This window comes from Ursus americanus, chromosome 12 (assembly GCF_024610735.1).
Source record: "Ursus americanus isolate L20-20 chromosome 12, mUrsAme1.1.p, whole genome shotgun sequence".
NCBI classification, from domain to species: domain Eukaryota; kingdom Metazoa; phylum Chordata; class Mammalia; order Carnivora; family Ursidae; genus Ursus; species Ursus americanus.
The window spans coordinates 66947971-66966068 of NC_142138.1; the positions used below are offsets into that span (position 1 = coordinate 66947971).

The following is an 18098-nucleotide window of genomic DNA, read 5'->3' on the forward strand; positions in this document are numbered from 1 at the left end:
AATGATGTTATTAGGTCAGGTCTCCCGAATTTTGCTCATGCTCTTCCTTCCATGGGAAACATCTGCTGTGTTTTTCCTTCCTGGTGAACTCCTATTCATACTTCCAAACTGACTCAGGCATCAATTTTCACTTCTGTGAGTGCTTTTGTGACAGCAGGTTTAAGTCTCTAAATTGTTGCCTTGTTTTATATACACAGCCATTATTGTGCTGTTCTCAGCATGGTGTTGTATTTGCTTTCAGATTTTCCCTGCTAGATTCCCTGAGACCCTTGTTTCATGTCCATATCCCAATAAACACTTGTTAAACAAACAAAAGAAAACATATGCACACATGACCAATAAGTTAGGGAGTTTATATCAAATGGTCTTACCAACTTTGTACGGTAGGAAAATAGATCGTCTATAGAAACTGAAGATCAAAGGGATAAATAAGGTTGGAGGCTTGAGAAAAAAAGAAACATTCTAGCATAGATACCATGGGGAATTTGATATGGAATCCACATTCATCATCATAATTACTATTTTTTTTGAGAGAGAGAGAGAGCACAAGCAGGGGGGAGGGTGGGAGGAACAGAGGGAGAGAGAGAATCCTAAGCAGGCTCCACACCCAGCATGGATCCGGGCTTACTCTCACCCACCTGAGCCAAAATTAAGAGTCGGGTGCTTAACTGACTGAGCCACCCAGGTGCCCCTCATCATCATCATTACTATTCAGCTTGCATCTGCATGATGTTTTTAAGTTTTTAAAGTTCTTTCTCATCCACAAATCTTAGCTGATCCTCACAGCCTTGGTTAATTTATAATTTGTAAATTTTAAATAAATTATAAATTTTAAATTAATTTGTAGTTTATCTATGTGCTTCCTACTTGACTTTCTGGTACCCTTCACCTTTCTCCCAATTATTTTCCTCCCAAGGTATTATCACTGTCTTACACACCTACTTAGGAATAATAATGACAATTGGAAACAGTTCATTCAGTACCAGCGTGTTTTCCAAGGACAGGTATCTCTAGGACTCTAAGACTTAAGAGAAACCACAAGATATACCTTGCACATAACAGATGAGGAATAGTTGTTGATTTGAACCTGTGGTCTGTATACTTCAGCACAGCACCCACAGTCTGATAATCTAAATCCTAGTCTGAATTCCCAGCCTCTTCTCTAGCCCTCACCTCTCCCCCAGCCTTTGTTCCAGTGACTCTTCTCCAAAAATATCTTGTATCTTTATGCCTTCATTCCTTGGTTCAGTCTCCTCCCTGTACCTGCAAAACGGTCCAGGTTTCCGAATCTCTTCTCCTAAATGTCCCACAGACTGCTCCAAGTTCAGTGACTCACTTTGTCTTCCTACAGTTTCACGGCAGCACTCAGCATACTCTACAGTGAACGCCTCTGTCGTGGTCATTTGTGTACATAGTAGAGGGCTAGGGCAGAGAATGCATGGCCTTCTGAGAAAAAGCATCAGAGTTCAATGACCCAAAATGGTAAAAACTGACTGGACTGGATCATGCTGTCTTTGGAGTGGGCTGAAAAATAAAGGCAATGATAGTATCATGACCCTAAGTGTTGTTCTGACTTTTTCTCTGCTCCAGAAGAATTGAAGAACTGAATCAGAGCCTGGCTGCCCAGGAGAAGCTTGTAGAGCAGCTGTCTCAGGAGAAACAACAACTGCTGCATCTGTTGGAGGAGCCAGCTAGCATGGACGTGCAGGTGAGGCGTGGGCAGTGCCTCTGTGTTCGTTATCTATGCTGCGTAAAAGTGACTACAGATGTAGTGGGTTAACACAACATACATTCATCGTCCCACAGTTTCTGTGGGTCAGGAGTCCAGGCGTGGCTTCAATGGGTTCTCCTCCCAGGGTCTCACAAGCCTGAAATCAAGGCGTGAGCAGGCTGCTTTCTCCTCTGAAGGTACACTTAAGGAAAGATGGGCTTCTAAGTCCCCTCAGGTGGTTGGAAGAATTTATTTCTGGGTGGCTCTAGGGGTTGTGGCAGCTTGCTTCTTCACAGCCAGCAGCGGAGAGAAAGAGGAGGTCCGTTCCTTCTCTACCTCTGCATGCTCTTTTAAGAGGCTCACCTGATTAGGTCAGGCCCACAGTTGTGACCCTTTTGGTTCACTGAAGATGAACTGAGTAGGGACCTTAACTGTACGTGCAATACCCATTCACTTTTGCCATGTGACATAGCATACTTATGCGGTGATATTCTGTCATCTTTGCCACGTTCTATTCCTTAGAAATAAGTTGCTGGTCTCGCCCACACTCAAGAGGTAGGGATTACGCAAAGATGCGGTGGCTACCAAGGGGGTGGGAATCACTGGGGCCATTAGAATTTTGCCCACCACCCTGAGTGATTTATAACTATATAGAATGTTTAGTGTGGGTTCTTTCTCTGTTAGTTTTGTTTTTATTTATTTATCATTTTAATTCCAGTATCGTTAACCAACAGTGTTATATTAGTTTTAGGCGTGCATAATGCAGTTTTAATATTGAAGAACTCTTACTATGGTAAAAATAATTGTATTAGTCTATATTGTTGCTCTTGGAATTTACCTCAGAGGAAACTCCCCTCTTCCATTCAACTTTTAATTTTCTAAAAAGATGTTTCCTAAAAGAACCCTAGAATATATCTTCGCCCAAGCAGCATAAACAATTACTGGATATTCTTACAGGTCTTAAACCAGTGATAAAGCAGGCTGTGAGGTTTAACTTACTGGTTCACATATGGAGAGGTTGGAGTCAGGGTAAAACGAACGGGGAGAAGAATTAGCCTAAAGCAGTGATTCCCGTCTCTCCTGTGTCATCGCACAAATAGATAATGGTAATATTTGCAAGGTACAGTAGTAAATGGATGGAGCGTCTTACTTGGAGGTCGTCAGTCTAGGTGCTTGGGCCGCGACGAGGACAGAAGAAATCACTATTTCGGCTATACTTGTAAACTTCCTGGCCTGTGGCTCTGCTTTGGTTAGAAAGCTCTGGTTAGGGGCGCCTGGGTGGCACAGCGGTTAAGCGTCTGCCTTTGGCTCAGGGCGTGATCCTGGCGTTATGGGATCGAGCCCCACATCAGGCTCCTCCGCTGGGAGCCTGCTTCTTCCTCTCCCACTCCCCCTGCTTGTGTTCCCTCTCTCGCTGGCTGTCTCTATCTCTGTCAAATAAATAAATAGAATCTTTAAAAAAAAAAAAAAGAAAGCTCTGGTTAACAAGTTCAGGAAATGATGTGTATACATGTAGTAGGGCAGATAGAAGGGGAAAATAAAGTTCATAGGCTTTTTACAAGATACATATTGAAATACCTGGAAACTTTCTGTTGGGACTTTTATTCAAGCGTAATCACCATACAGCGTTATATTAATTTCAGGTGTATAAAATGATGATTCAACAGTTCTATACATTTCTCAGTGCTCATGAAGATGAGTGCAGTCTTATGCCCCTTTATCTGTTTCTCCCATCCCCCCACCCACCCACCTCCCCTCTGGCAGCTTCGTTCTCTGTATTTAAGAGTGTGCTTCTTTGTCTCTTCTTAGAAAGACTGTTCTATAGGCCAAGACTAAACTCAAAGTTGTCAGTTTCTGTGATTGATCCCCAGGAGGACCACACAGAGTGTGAACGGTACAGGGCAAACTGGTCACAATGAGAATGATATCTCACTTTAATCTCCTAGACAAAAAGAAGTATTGAAGCTCTTTCTATAACACCTTGGGAACGTTTAGTTACACTCAAATGGTTCAGATTATGATAATGTAAAACCCAGAAGTGGAGTCACAAGATTTCTTAGATACATATTCCAAGTGCAATTTAAAAATATTTATCAATGCATATTCAACAGCTTTCCAATTGTAGTAACTTCACATATTGTAGTATTTTCTGTGGGCCAGATGCTGCTCTCCCAACCTTATATATTCACTCAAATTAGTTTAAGCCTCAAAACAACCCTGTGAGGTATAGTAACATATGAGACATAACAAGAATAATTTATAATAAAATAACGTTTATTTTAATATATAAACGCATCAGCACAATTACATTAGCAGACATGAAGAGTGATACACACACCTGTGTGTGTCTGGATGGCAAATCAAGTGAATGTCAGAGCTTCAACTGTAGCCTGATGCAGTCATGTTATACTGACAATTCAAAATTGGCAAGGGGAATGCCATCAGTCAACGAGGGTGACAATGCCAAGGTGAAAACCTCTTGGTAAAGTTTCAAACGAAACAAAAAACCACCCTTTCTTCATTTTCATAGCAATTCAATTCATGAAAAACTCACTGTATATTAACATTGTGTTTCTATATATCACGGAATTCAGTTCTAGGTTCAGGTGATTATATAAAGTTGTATTACCTCACCAGTGCCCCATGGAGCATTTAAAAGTCATTCAGTAATGAAAGCACAAAACAAAATTTCACATTTTAATCCTATAGAGTTACTAATAATACTAAAACTATTCCTACTACAATCATAGTGGTAACATGTTGGTAATGGAAAGCAACATAATTTTATTGGAAGTGAAAAAAAATTTTTTTTAAGAGAGAGAAAATGCATGAGGATGCATGTGTGCATGCACAAGTGTGCCAGCAGGGGTGGGTGGGAGGGAGGGGCGGAGGGGGAGAGAGAGAGAGAGAGAGAATCTTAAACAGGCTTCATATCCAGCACAAGCAGGTCACAGAGCTCAATCTTGCAACCCTGAGATCATGTACCTGATCTGAAATCAAGAGTCAGACGCTAACTGACTGAGCCACCCAGGGACCCCTACAGTGAAAATATTTTTTAAAATTTTATTCATATTTGAGTGGGGGGATGGCAAGGGGGAGGGAGAAGCAGACTCCGCACTGAGCATGGAGCACAATGCAGGGCTTGATATGGGACCTGATCCCAGGACCCTGAGATCATGACCTGAGCGGAAGGCAGATACTGAACTGACTGAGCCACCCAGGCGTCCCTGGAGACCCAGCTTTTATTAAGTGTCCATGAAACAGTGTGATGCTGCTAGCCAGTGAAGGGAAAGATGAAGGACCTATTTTTGAGTCCTGATTTTGCTCCAAGCACTGTGTGGACGACTGAACATGCAGTTTTTTCCAACTCTCATTACAACCTGTGAAGTAAGTAGGATAAAGGCCCCTTGGCAAGTAGGGAAACCATTTAGATGAAATGACTTAACCCAAGTTATTAAGGCAGTAAGTGGTGAGGTCAGAATTTGAACATAGATTTATGTGGGTTCAAACCCATATTCACCACTGTTATTCTGAAGAGCTAGTATCACAAATGTACACGTATATCACTGACCAAAAAAGATCTACTGACAAAGTTCAAAACCAGCTCTCAGAAGATAAGTGCACCAAAATTTCCAGAATTTTTCAGTGAAACTACCCATGAAACAATAATTCCTCATTCTTCCCTTTCCCAGTTCCTGATAATCTGTTATAATAAATTAATGAATTTGCCTGAATGAATTTGCTTGTTTTATGCATTTCATATAAACTAGAATCAGATAGATAGGCAGACAGACAGACAGATAGATAGATGTCATTCAGAATTTGAAACAATGCTTTGCCCTGCCCATTGCAAGTTATGTAGCACCCATTGCTCCAGTCATCATTGTGATGACAATAAAAACAAGAAACACCCCATGAATTTGGAAAATGCACTTTAGGAGACAGTACAATTGCTCAGTAAGAACCACTGGTCTGGGGGTTTTAGGTTCCAAAGGGTTTATAGTCCAATAGGAAATTGGCATATAAACAAAGAACTACAGGATGATAAATGAAGAGACAGAAATACATGCATAGTGCTAAAGGAACCCACAGATGACAGGGATTAACACTACCTTTGAAAGTCAAAGAAGCCTCACCTGGAAGTTAGTCTTGACCTGGGTCTTAAAGGCTGAGTACCCCAGGCAACAAATAGAAATGCATTATAGGCAAGAACAGTATATATAGTGATAGGAACATAGTTAAGGAATTGGGAGAAATTGGTATTACCAAATATATGCTAAGTGTCAGAGAATGATAGAATACATAACTGGACATCCCGTAAATGTCAAGCTAAGGACTTCCTGTTACAAGCAACCGAGAATTAAAAAAAGCTAAGCAAGGGGGAATAAAAGCATATGATTTGCATTTTAGAAAGGCAATCCTTTCTAAAGGGGTTGTTTAGACTGAGGATTGACTGAGCAGATAATTGATGTCATCTCATGAGATAGCAAATCATGGTTTGACACAGCTATTAACTGCTTCATCTAGTCCATTCTTGAATTAGATAGGGGCAAAGAACATTATAAAACCAATGATAAAGTACTCTGTCTCCCCCCTCTGTCTACAGTCAGGTGTGACCGCTCCTGCTCTCTGTGACAGCTCAAGCCTTCACTGTGGGCCTCATCCTTGTCTGCCAACAGTAGCAGCATCTTACTCCCACTGTATCCTCAACCTGTCTGCCATGCCACCTCTCACCACAGAAGCCACACCCCCACAATGTGGAAGGCACAAGTTCATTTCCTAAGCTCTGGGCCTGCTCTGCAGAGCCTTAAGAATTCCCTCATCTCCAGCAAGGCCATCCCTAGAGTTCTGGAGACTGACTCACTTCCTCCACCTCCCCTGACCCCTCACAGCTGAGAACACCACCGTTGGGCTTTAGAAGAAGGAGAGCTCACTGACTTTACCCGTCTAGGTTTGAGTTGTCCAAGTGAAAACACTCCTCTTACCCCATTTCCCATAGGTCAGTACTTCTCAGAGGATCTCAGTCTGATAGTTGGGACTGGGTATCATCTCTGAGTACAGGAAGTTTCACTTCAGAGCCTTCTATCCCTCAAGTAAGAGACAGTTTTGATAGAGATTATTTGATTTAATTGATTTTACTATCCCTCAAGCTGTTTTCCTTTTCCATTCCAAGGAGGTTAAGGCAAGAAAACACCAAATATTGTGCGTTCATTTTAGCCATACTTACACGATACTTATGACCTTCTATCGTATAATTAACTCCATAGAACAGGAGCAAAGAAAGCCATAAACTTGACATGTCACCCATTGACATCACTCCATGTTTGCTTCCAATCCTTCATGTCCATTCAGATCGAGAGCATGTCCTTGTGATCAGAGTACTTAGGAACTTTTTGATAGAGCTGCCATGATGAAGCAACATGTCCACATCTTTTTTAGCAAAAAGAAAATCTAATAAAGTGAAGTTTATAGAGCATTTTTCTCTTCCTTCATGACTATATTCACAAAGTTGCAGGTGAAAGACCTGTGCTCTGAAAAGCTGGTGATAGTTCCAGTTATTGACATTATTCCTTTCTACAGGAAAGTAGAAGCTTCATTTCAAAGAACCTGTTAAACGAAACCAGACCTAGAGGGTGTAAATGCAAGGGGAGATGTTGTGCTTGCAAACATCTGGAAGAATTCTTGTTTTATTTTTCTATTCCCCAGTTTTTCTCCAGTAAAATATTTAATAACATGTAATTTCACTGTGGTTGCCTTGAAAAATGAAAGAGGACAACAGAATTAGGGTGAGACATCCATTAAGCAATCAGGACCTTCCCACTCACACAAATCAGCAGACACTCGAGCCATTGCATTTATGCCTTGTTTGGAACCTAATGTAAATAGCACTGCATGCAGTGAGGTGTAGTTCTTAAAATAGCAAACATTCCAGTGTTACCATGGAGAGATCTGACGTGGAGGTTAAGGCAAGAACACTAAATGCTCAAGGCAGAGACTGAAACCTTGCAGGGATTAGTAGCTCAGGCAGCTCCAGCCAACTTCATATAAGGAGATCTTTTTCAAAGCAGCTTTTCAGTATCCTCTTCTTAAAGCTGATGAATGTTGAAGGTGGATACTCACTTATAAATCCTCACTCAACATCATTGTCTTCCAGACATAACGTTCATTTTTAACATGTCATAGAAAAAGGCCTTATCATCTAAAGCATTTGTAGTCCTCACCCTTTAGGGCGGCAAAGGAGGTGGAAAAATAAGGGATTTCATTACAGCTTCATGAAAAGTATTTATTGAGCATTTACAATGCACAAAGTACTGTAACAAGAAGGAAAAAGAACACAAAGATGTATAAGGTTTAGTCTCTACCTTCTAGAGATGATAACCTAATTGGAAGGTTAGGAAGCCACTGATGGAAACAAAATATAAAGCCATAGAGAAGGAACAAAAGGTCATGAGCTGCGGTAGGCAGTGAAGATTCTGATCTGTAAGAAATGAGTAAGATTTTAATAAGAGATGAAAAGGAAAGGCATTGATTTATTCATTTAGTCATTCAATGATTATTTATCGATATCTAGAAACATACTGTCCAAAGCACCTCAAAAGAAACAATAGAGCAGATCAATGAAACCAGGAGCTGGTTCTTTGAAAAGGTAAACAAAATTGATAAACACCTAGACTCATTAAAAAAAAAGAGGGAGAGAGAGAGTAAGAGCAAGAGTTGGGGGAGGGAGAGGAAGAGAGAGACAGAGGACTCAAATAAAATCAGAAAAGAAGAAGGGAAATAACTGATACCACGGAAATACAAAGGATTATAAGGAAATATTATGAAAAATTTATGCCAACAAATTGGACAACTTATAAGAAATGGATAAATTCCTAGAAGTATAGAAACTTCCAATCAGGAAGAAATATAAAATTTGAACAGACCAAATACTAGCAATGAAATTGAATCAGGAATAAAAAAAATAAAAAAATAAAAAATCTCCCAACAAACAAAAGTACAGGACCAGACAGCTTCACAGGTGAATTCTACTGAACACTAAAGAATCATTAATACCTATCCTTAAACTATCTCAAAAAATAGAAAAGAAAGGAAAGCTTCCATTCATTCTGCAAGGCCAGCATTACCCTTACACCAAAACCAGATAAAAATACTACAAAAGAAAGAAAAATATAGGCTAGTATCTCTGATGAACATAGATACAGAAATCCTTGACAAAATATTAGCAACCTAAATCCAACAATACATTAAAAAAATCATTCACCACCATCAAATGGGATTTATTCTAGGATGCAAGAGTAGTTTAATATTTGCAAATCAATCAATGTGATACATCACATTAACAAGAAAAAGGATTAAAAAACATACAATCATCTTCATAGAGAAAAACGTTTGACAAAATACATCCATTCATGATAAAAACTCTCAACAAAGTAGGTTTAGAGGGAACATACCTTAACATGTCCACTCTCACCACTTCTATTCAATGTAGTATTGGAAGTCCTAGCCATAGCAGTCAGACAAGAAAAAGAAATAAAAGGCATCCAGATTGGTAAGGAAGAAGTAAAACTTTGACTATTTGCAGGTGACATACTAATATATATATAAAACCTTGAAGATTCCACCAAAAAACTATTAGAACTGATAAATGAATTCAGCAAAGTCACAGGATAAAAAATTAATATACAGAAATCTGTTGCATTTCTATACACTAATAATAAAGTAGTAGAAAGAGAAGTTAAGAAAACAATCCTATTTATAATTGCATCAAAAATAATAAAATGCCAAGAAATAAATTTAACTAAGGAGGTGAAAGACCTGTCCTCCAAGAACTGTAAGAATTTGATGAAGGAAATTGAAGATGATACAAATGAAAAGATATTCCATGCTCATGGATTGGAAGAACCAATATTGTTAAGATATCCATACTACCCGAAGCAATCTACACATTTAATACAGTGTCTGTCAAAATACCAACAACATTTTTTCACAGAACTTGAACAAATCATCTTAAAATTTGTTTGGAATCACAGAAGACCCTGAATAGCCAAAGCAGACTTGAAAAAGAAAAAGCTGGACGTATCAATCCCAGATTTCAAGATATGTTACAAAGCCGTTGTGATCAAAACAGTATGGTACTGGCACAAAAATGGACACCTAGGTGATTGGAATAGAATAGAGAATCCAGATAATCTATGACAAAGTAGGCAAAGAATATACAGTGGGGAAAAGATAGTCTCTTCACTAAATGATGCTTGGAAAACTGGACAGCTACATGCAAAAGAATGAAACTGAACCACTTTCTTACACCATACACAAAAATAAACACAAAATGGATTTTAAAGACTTACATGTGAAACTTGAAACCATAAAAATCCTAGAAGAAAACATAGACAGTTATCTCTTTGACATCAGTCTTAGAAATATTTTCCTAGATACATCTCCTCAGGTAAGGGAAACAAAAGAAAAATTAAACTGTTGGGACTATACCAAAATAAAAAGATTTTGCACAACCAAAGAAACCATCAACAAGACAAAACATCAACCTACTGAATGGCAGAAGATATTTGCAAATAATATATTTAATAAGGGGTTAATATCTAAAATATATGAGGATCTTATACAACTCAACACCAAAACCCCCAAGTAATCCAATTAAAAGATGGACAGAAGACCTGAATAGAGATTTTTCCAAAGAAGACAGACAGATGGCCAACAGACACATGAAAAGATGCTCTACATCACTGATCATCAGGGAAATGCAAATCAAAACCACAATCAGATATCACCTCACACTTGTCAGACTGTCTAAAATAAAAAACACAAGAAATAACAAGGGTTGGTGAGCAAGGATGTGGAGATAAAGGAACCCTTGTGCACTGTTGGTAGGAATGCAAGCTGGTGCAGCCACTGTGGAAAACAGTATGGAGGTTCCTTGAAAAATTAAAAATAGAATTACCATATAACCTAATAATTCCATTGCTGGGTATTTACTCAAAGAAAACAAAAACACTAATTTGAAAAGGTAAATCACCTCTCTTTGTTTATGATAGCATTATTTACACTAGCCCAGATATGGAAGCAACCCATGTGTCCATCAAGCTCAGAGGAAATTCTGTGATAAAGATATAAATGGAAAGTTACTGGTATAAAAATGGGAAAGGATAAGATGATATTGAAAGAAAATAAAAATAAGGAGGTGAAAAGGGCCTAGGACTGAGCCTCAACGAACACCTACAGAAGGTTCTTAGTGGGTATGACTCTTAGTTCACAAATTCAGTTATGCAGGAAATACCACATTCCTTTCCTTAAATCAGTTGAATGTTACCCTTAGTTCCTATCCTAATCCTGCTAGCAGCAAGTTCAATTTCATCCGTTTGGTACATATATTCTTCCCTACCCTCTCAGTTACGTGAAAGTGAGATTTTTATCAGGTGCCAAAGAATCAAGGGATTACTCTTACCGTTGGTCCACCCCTGAAGTACCCCTTCCCCAACAAGCATGGTTCTTGTTCTTCTGCCAACTCTAACAGCTCGCCGTATTAGAGTCTTCTATGGAGCCAGAACTGCTTGACACAGTCTCGCCTCTCCAAGTCACCCATTGCCTTCTCCCCCCAGGTCTTGCTGCTTCCCTGGGGCACTAATATGGAATGGAGGTGGATCCCTGTTACTTTCTGATCCCCAGTCTCTTTCTGATCTGAGTGAAATCTCACCCCCCTCCTTTTCTGTTGACCTCAAAGACAGTTCTCTTTTAACTCTTCCCACTGGGACACCTGGCTTAAACTTCTCACCTGGTGTAGAATTTTATTAAGTCAGGAAATGCATTTGACTTCAGCCTCTGCTCTTTGCTCTGCAAAAATTCCCAAGTTAAGATAATGCTAAGGGCCTAACCGTCAGATTAGAAAAGAGGGAGGCGGGGCACACAGGTAATAAAACAGTTTATATCCTGTCACCCTACCGTATGATTAGGGAAGGAGTATGAGATGTAGCTGAAAAGTAGATTAGGATCTTTCTGTAGAGATATTGAAATGCCAAGCTGAGGGTTGGACTTCATCCTATAGTGGACATGGTGGATTTTTACTATGAATGTTCTGGAAATAGTATGGAGGATGATTAGAGGGTTAAGCTTCTAAGCCTAGTGACATGGTTCAGGTTCTAGGTTTCAAGAACCTGAAATAGAAAATGTAGTGAAAATATGAAGCAACATTTCTGAACATGCTAGAGATGTCCAGAAAAAGAATCCGAAATTTAGTGTTTAACTTGATAGGGAAGGATTCTGAGGAATTAAAGATAACAACTCTGAAGGTTGCAAGTCCCAAGTTTACAAGTTAGGGTTACAGAAAATGATATGCCTGACCTTATCTCTCCTACTAATCTCTCCCTAGCTTTCGACAATGTTAACTCTTCCTCTCATTCTTGAAACTCTGTCCCCACCTCACCTGTGCTTTGATTGCCGAAGAGCCCCAGTTAGTTTTTTTTTCCACTTAGTTTTCTCAGTCACCTAAACTCAGCATGTTCCTAATCAAATTTTTCATTATCTTTTTGCAAATGGACTCAATGCTCACATGTCTGTTCATTGAGACCATGTTTTCTACCAGTCTTTGAGACCAAAAACCTAATCTTCATCTTTAATCATTTCTTTTCCTTCATCCTCTATGTATGTGTCATCAAATCCTGCTGTTTGTTCCTTCAAAATGATTCTCATATTTACCACTTTTCTTCCATTTCTACACCAGACTTTTTTTTTTACTTAAATTCAATTAACATATAATGTATTATTTGTTTCAGAGGTACAGGTCTGTGATTCATCAGTCTTATATAATACCCAGTGCTCATTACAACACATACCCTCTCCAATGTCCATCACCCTGTTACCCTAGCTCCCCATCCTCCTCCCCTCCAGCAACCCTCAGGTTGTTTCCTTTGATTAAGAGTCTGTTATGGTTTGTCTCCCTCTCTGGTTTTATCTTGTTTCATTTTTTCCTCTCTTCCCCTATGATCCTCTGCCTTGTTTCTTAAATTCCACATATTGGTGAGCTCATATGATAATTGTCTTTCTCTGATTGACTTATTTCACTTAGCATAATACCTTCTAGTTCCATCCACGTCGTTGCAAATGGCAAGAGTTCATTTTTTGATGGCTGCTTACTATTCCACTGTATATATATGTACCACATCTTTATCCATTCATCTGTCGATGGCCATCTGGGCTCTTTCCATAGTTTGGCTATTGTGGACATTGCTGCTCTAAACACTGGGGAGCAGGTGCCCCTTCGGATCAGTACATTTGCATCTTCGGGGTAAATACCTAGCAGTGCAATTGGTGGGTCATAGGATAGCTCTATTTTCAACTTTCTGAGGAATCTCCATACTGTTTTCCAGTGGCTACACCAGCTTGCATTCTCACTGACTTTTTTTTTTTTAAGATTTATTTATTTATTTATTCGACAGAGATAGAGACAGCCAGTGAGAGAGGGAATACAAGCAGGGAGAGTGGGAGAGGAAGAAGCAGGCTCATAGCGGAGGAGCCTGATGTGGGGCTCGATCCCATAATGCCAGGATCATGCCCTGAGCCAAAGGCAGACGCTTAACCGCTGTGCCACCCAGGCGCCCCCTCACTGACTTTTTTTTATTACCCTACATATGAATAACTACAATGGCTTTTTAGCAGGTCTTCCTATAACCATCCCCAAATCTCTCCCTGAAATTCCAGTCCATCCTGTTGTTTGGCTCATTTTCCTAAGATGGAGTTTTCACCATGCCGTTCTTTGTTCAAGTCCTTAACATTAAGTCCAAATTCTTTTGTCTTTGCTAAACATTAAATTCTAGTTGCCAGACTTCCATAGCACCACAGCATAGTATCTGGCTTACAGTTACCTCTTCATATGTGTACTCTGAATGAGTAATTATTGAGGATAAGTTGTATCTAGTAGGATGAACCAGGCCATTCAGATGCCCCTCGAAGTCCCCAACATCTCCCTTTACCTACAGGTTACCGCTGGATCCAGCCCACTTCTAAGACTATTGATGATGCCCTTTTCTTTTTCTGGAGTCCCTTTTTTTGTTTCTAGTATCCTAAGACCCATCTCAAGTGCCACTCTTGTCCCCTTCAACTATTTCAGCCCATAACAATCTCAATTTTTTCTGTACTCATATTGAATTTGTCAGTACCATTTCATTTGCCCGTCAATTTATATAATTTTAGCATGCACATTTTCTTCCCCTCAACTAAACTGAAAGCTCACTGAAGACAGAGGAAAGACATACTGAGTTTGTGCAAATTCTTGCTCATTGGTTGATTGACTCAACATACACTTTAAAATTCACTTGGGGCACCTGGGTGGCTCAGTTGGTTTGGATTTCTGCTCAGGTCATGGTCTTGAGTCCTGGGATGGAGCCCAGCATGGGATTCCCCATTCAGGGGGGAGTCTACTTGTCTCCTTCTCTGCCCCCCCCCAACTCGATCTCTCTGAAATAAATAAATCTTAAAAAAAATAAAATTCATTTAAACAGCTATAGGTATTTAATAACTTTACTTGAAAGATTCTTTACTATTTTAAGATGCATTCTGCTGATGACCATATTGCAATCTGTAGTTGAACTGGTAAATCTCCTGGTTTTAAAACAAGTCTTTCAAAATGCTGCGTTATTAATTAATGCAAAGCATGATTGCTTCTGGCTTCTTAAAAATTTCCAGCGTCACAGGGGAGTCATGCACATGCTTGCGTTTCCATAAAGCAGCTGGGTTTACTTTGATATTCTTGCGTTTCCTCATCTGCTTTAGCTTCTCTGCCAAAATCACCTTTTTGGGGGGGTGACATAGTTTTTAGTAATTAGAACAGCTATTTCCAATGTCATAACTAGGGCAATGAAACCTAACACAACTGTTTGGGTCATGGGGTTTTCCATCTCTCTAATTCTCTTGGAAACGCCTTACCAGCCCAGAATTAGGTCTTAGAAGCACTACAACGTAGTGGTTACAAAAGTGGCTATGGTTCTGAGAGATACTTCCCAGGCCCCCAAATCTAGAGGTCAAAATAGAGATAGTGCAAAAATCTTTACCATACTACTACTTAGAATTTTGATTCAAATGAGAATATAGTTCTCTAAATTCGACAATCTATAAGTAGTTCTTCATTGATGGGTTTTTCTATTTACCTGCAGAACTTCTAATCTTTTGACTGAGACTTTTCTGAATACAGTTTAGGATAGCTCTAATTCAGTGGTTTTCAAAAGTGTGATTCCCAGACAGCCGCATCAGCATGATCTAGGAATTTGTTAGGAATGCAAATTCTTGGGCTCCACCCCAGGCAAAATGAATTAGAAACTCTAGGAGGTGGGTCCCAGCAATCTGTTTTATCAAGCCCTCCAGGAGAATTCTGATGCCTGCCAAAGTTTGAAAACTACTGTTTAAATTCAACATGCTTACTTTGTAGATTAGGAAATTAAGGGCCAGATATAAATGACTTAACTAGCACATATAGTTAGTAAGTGCTGTGAATGCATTTATCAATACATTTTAAGGGTAAACTGCTGATATATAAAATTAACGATTTAATTCATAACAGCTTATCATAATATGAAACCTGTTCTCAGTCCAATTTTCCTTTAACATGTAACTTGGTAAGTTTTAGAAGTAATTATCCTATTCTAAATCATCTCAGAAGCCCCAAGTCTTACCTTGTCAGCATGCATTGCTTCAGTCATATATGTGTGGTGTGCATATGCATGCATATAAAATGTTTTTCAAAGCTCCTATGGATAGGAACTATAAAGTTTTGAATTTGCAGTTGGGCTTTTATTAGAATTTTTTTCTAGGCCATAGTTTATCTTCCCAATTTTCAAAGCTATTCTTACGATAAAGTAGGGGTTACTTCCTAACAAAAAAAATCTCTCAGATTAGAAGTTTATGGGTAATACATATTTTATTACATTTATTTCCTCTTTTTAATTTTTTAATTTTAGTTTTTTTTTAAGATTTTATTTATTTATTTGACAAAGAGAGACAGCCAGAGAGAGAGGGAACACAAGCAGGGGGAGGGGGAGAGGAAGAAGCAGGCTCTCAGCGGAAGAGCCTGATGTGGGGCTCGATCCTAGAACGCTGGGATCACGCCCTGAGCCAAAGGCAGACGCTTAACGCCTGCGCCACCCAGGCGCCCCTCCTCTTTTTTATTTTTTATTGAACTACTCTAACATATATAAAATCTACAGATCTAAGCATTCAGTTCAATGAACTTTGAGAACTGTACACATCCATGTAACCTTCACTCAAAACAATATATGAACATTTGCATCATCCCAGAAAATTCCTTTGTGCTCCTCTGCAACCAATTCTTACCCTATCTCATCCCTCATAACCACTTTCTGCACTTCTATCACCATGGATTCAATTTTTCTTGTTATTAGACTTAAAGTAAAAGGAATCACACAGAATGTACTAACTTGTATATGGACTGTTTCACTTAATATGCTTTTGAGATTCATTCGTGTTGTGGGTTATCTGTTTTTTTTTTTTTATTACCAATTAGTATTGTATATCAAAATGTTTTTATCTTACCTATTTCTTAGTAACATTTTTTTGTCTTATCACAAAAGCAATTCATGCTTAATACAGAATATTATAGAATATAAATGAAGGAAGAAGAAAATAAATATCCATAATTCCACTCTCCAGACATAACGACTATTTACTAACTTGTATATCCCCTTTTAATCTTTGTTTATATAAGTTGTCCACATATATAATACATGTAGTTATCATATATATTAAAAAATTCTCATTTTAGGTTCAAGTGTTACCAGTTGGACTCTGATATTAGTGTGCTAAATTGGCACAAGTCTTAGTTTTAATTATTGAATATTTTCTAATTTAAAAAAAAATTAAAATAATACATGAATACACATTTATTTCCAAAAATTCAAATGACACATGGTATATATATAGAAAAAAAAGTAAATGTTCCTATTCAATGCCCAATTTTACTTCCCACCCCATAGGTAGCCAGTATTAACTAAATACAAAATCTTGACCAAGATGATATTGATAAGGACCATGAACTTCTGAATTTATTATCACCTGATTTTTCTAAGGTTTTTTATTTATTTATTTATTTTAGGGAGAGAGAGAGAGTGTACAAGAGCAGGGGGAGGGGCAGAGGGAGAGAGGGAGGGGTGAAGCCGACTTCCCACTGAGCAGGGAGCCCAATGAGGCTCCATCTCTGTACCCTGAGATCATGACCTGAGCCGAAGTCAGATACTTAACCGACTGAGCCATTCAGGTGCCACGTAAGTTTTTTTTTTTAATTTTTATGTTCAAGTTTTGTTATCTATATACCACAAAGTTTTGTGATCTTTTAGTTGGGATACAATTGTTCTATACCACATAATCATAATAGGACTAGTTCTAGTATTATTAATAGTTTACTATCCACTTCAAAATAATGGTTTTTAAATATATTTTCTAGGAGTGAATAGAGTGCTATCTTCAAATTTTCTTTGATTGTTGAGTGATTTATTCCTATCTGTGTTGGAAGCCTAGATATATATAGCTCTCTCTGTATGATCTTTTATCTAGCAAACCTGGTCTTCAATGATAAACTGCCTTTTCTTCATTTATACTGATTTGCACTTCTACACCAAGCTACTTATATACTGCCATTAAAGTTTAGAGACTATTAATCAGATGCAAAATCTTACTAAGGAATAGAGAATACTACAAAGTATTATTTAATTTGCTCCTGAAAAGTAATTTGTTTCATTAATTACTTTGTTTCATCAGCCTTTTCCCCAGTAAGAAAATGCGGCTTGCATTATCAATTAAGGATGAGGACTTGATTAATGTCTTAATTTGCACTTTTCTGGACCTTTGAGTTCTTTCAGCTCTTCAGAACTATACTTCAGACAGGGTACAGCAGGGTATAGTCCTGACAGGCACACTGTTGGTCGGTAAGTCCAGAAACTCCTTGCCTCTCTATAGATCACTACAGATTTCAAAGATTATTGTTTATTTTCTTTTGACTTTGAAGTTCATATACCTAGAAGCAGGCAAAAATGCAGCTGTAGTGAGTTCTACTTGGAAGTCTATTTTACATTCTTGGTTTTAGGGCCAGAACATGCATATTCAGGTGAAATAACATATGCAAAGTTCTCTAGCCTCCCAAACCCCAAAGATCAAAGGACTGTTCTTCTCTCATGATGGACCTACTAAGATTTTGTTTTGGTGATTAAATAAGAGAACAATACAATCTGAAGTGTGCACAGCCTCATAAAGTTTTAAAATTATCTTAAAATATTCCCATTATTATAACAGTTAAATAAAAGTATAAGCTAGTATTCAATGAGCCAAGCACAGTTAAAACACTTCTAAATCATCTCTTTTAATTCTCCATAGA

At 38.4% G+C, this 18098-nt stretch overlaps 1 protein-coding gene across 6 annotated transcripts in view; it reads left to right on the forward strand.

Annotated features, from left to right (window-relative positions):
* PDE4DIP (phosphodiesterase 4D interacting protein) overlaps window positions 1-18098 on the forward strand; it is a 166874-nt gene that overhangs the window by 67710 nt on the left and 81066 nt on the right. For 5 of the 6 annotated variants that reach the window (XM_087866222.1, XM_087866217.1, XM_087866218.1 and 2 more), the window contains one exon: window positions 1591-1708. In XM_087866222.1, coding sequence (XP_087722348.1) covers window positions 1591-1708 — 118 coding nt within the window. The remainder of the gene's footprint in view (window positions 1-1590; window positions 1709-18098) is intronic. The other variant, XM_087866219.1, reaches the window with a different exon arrangement.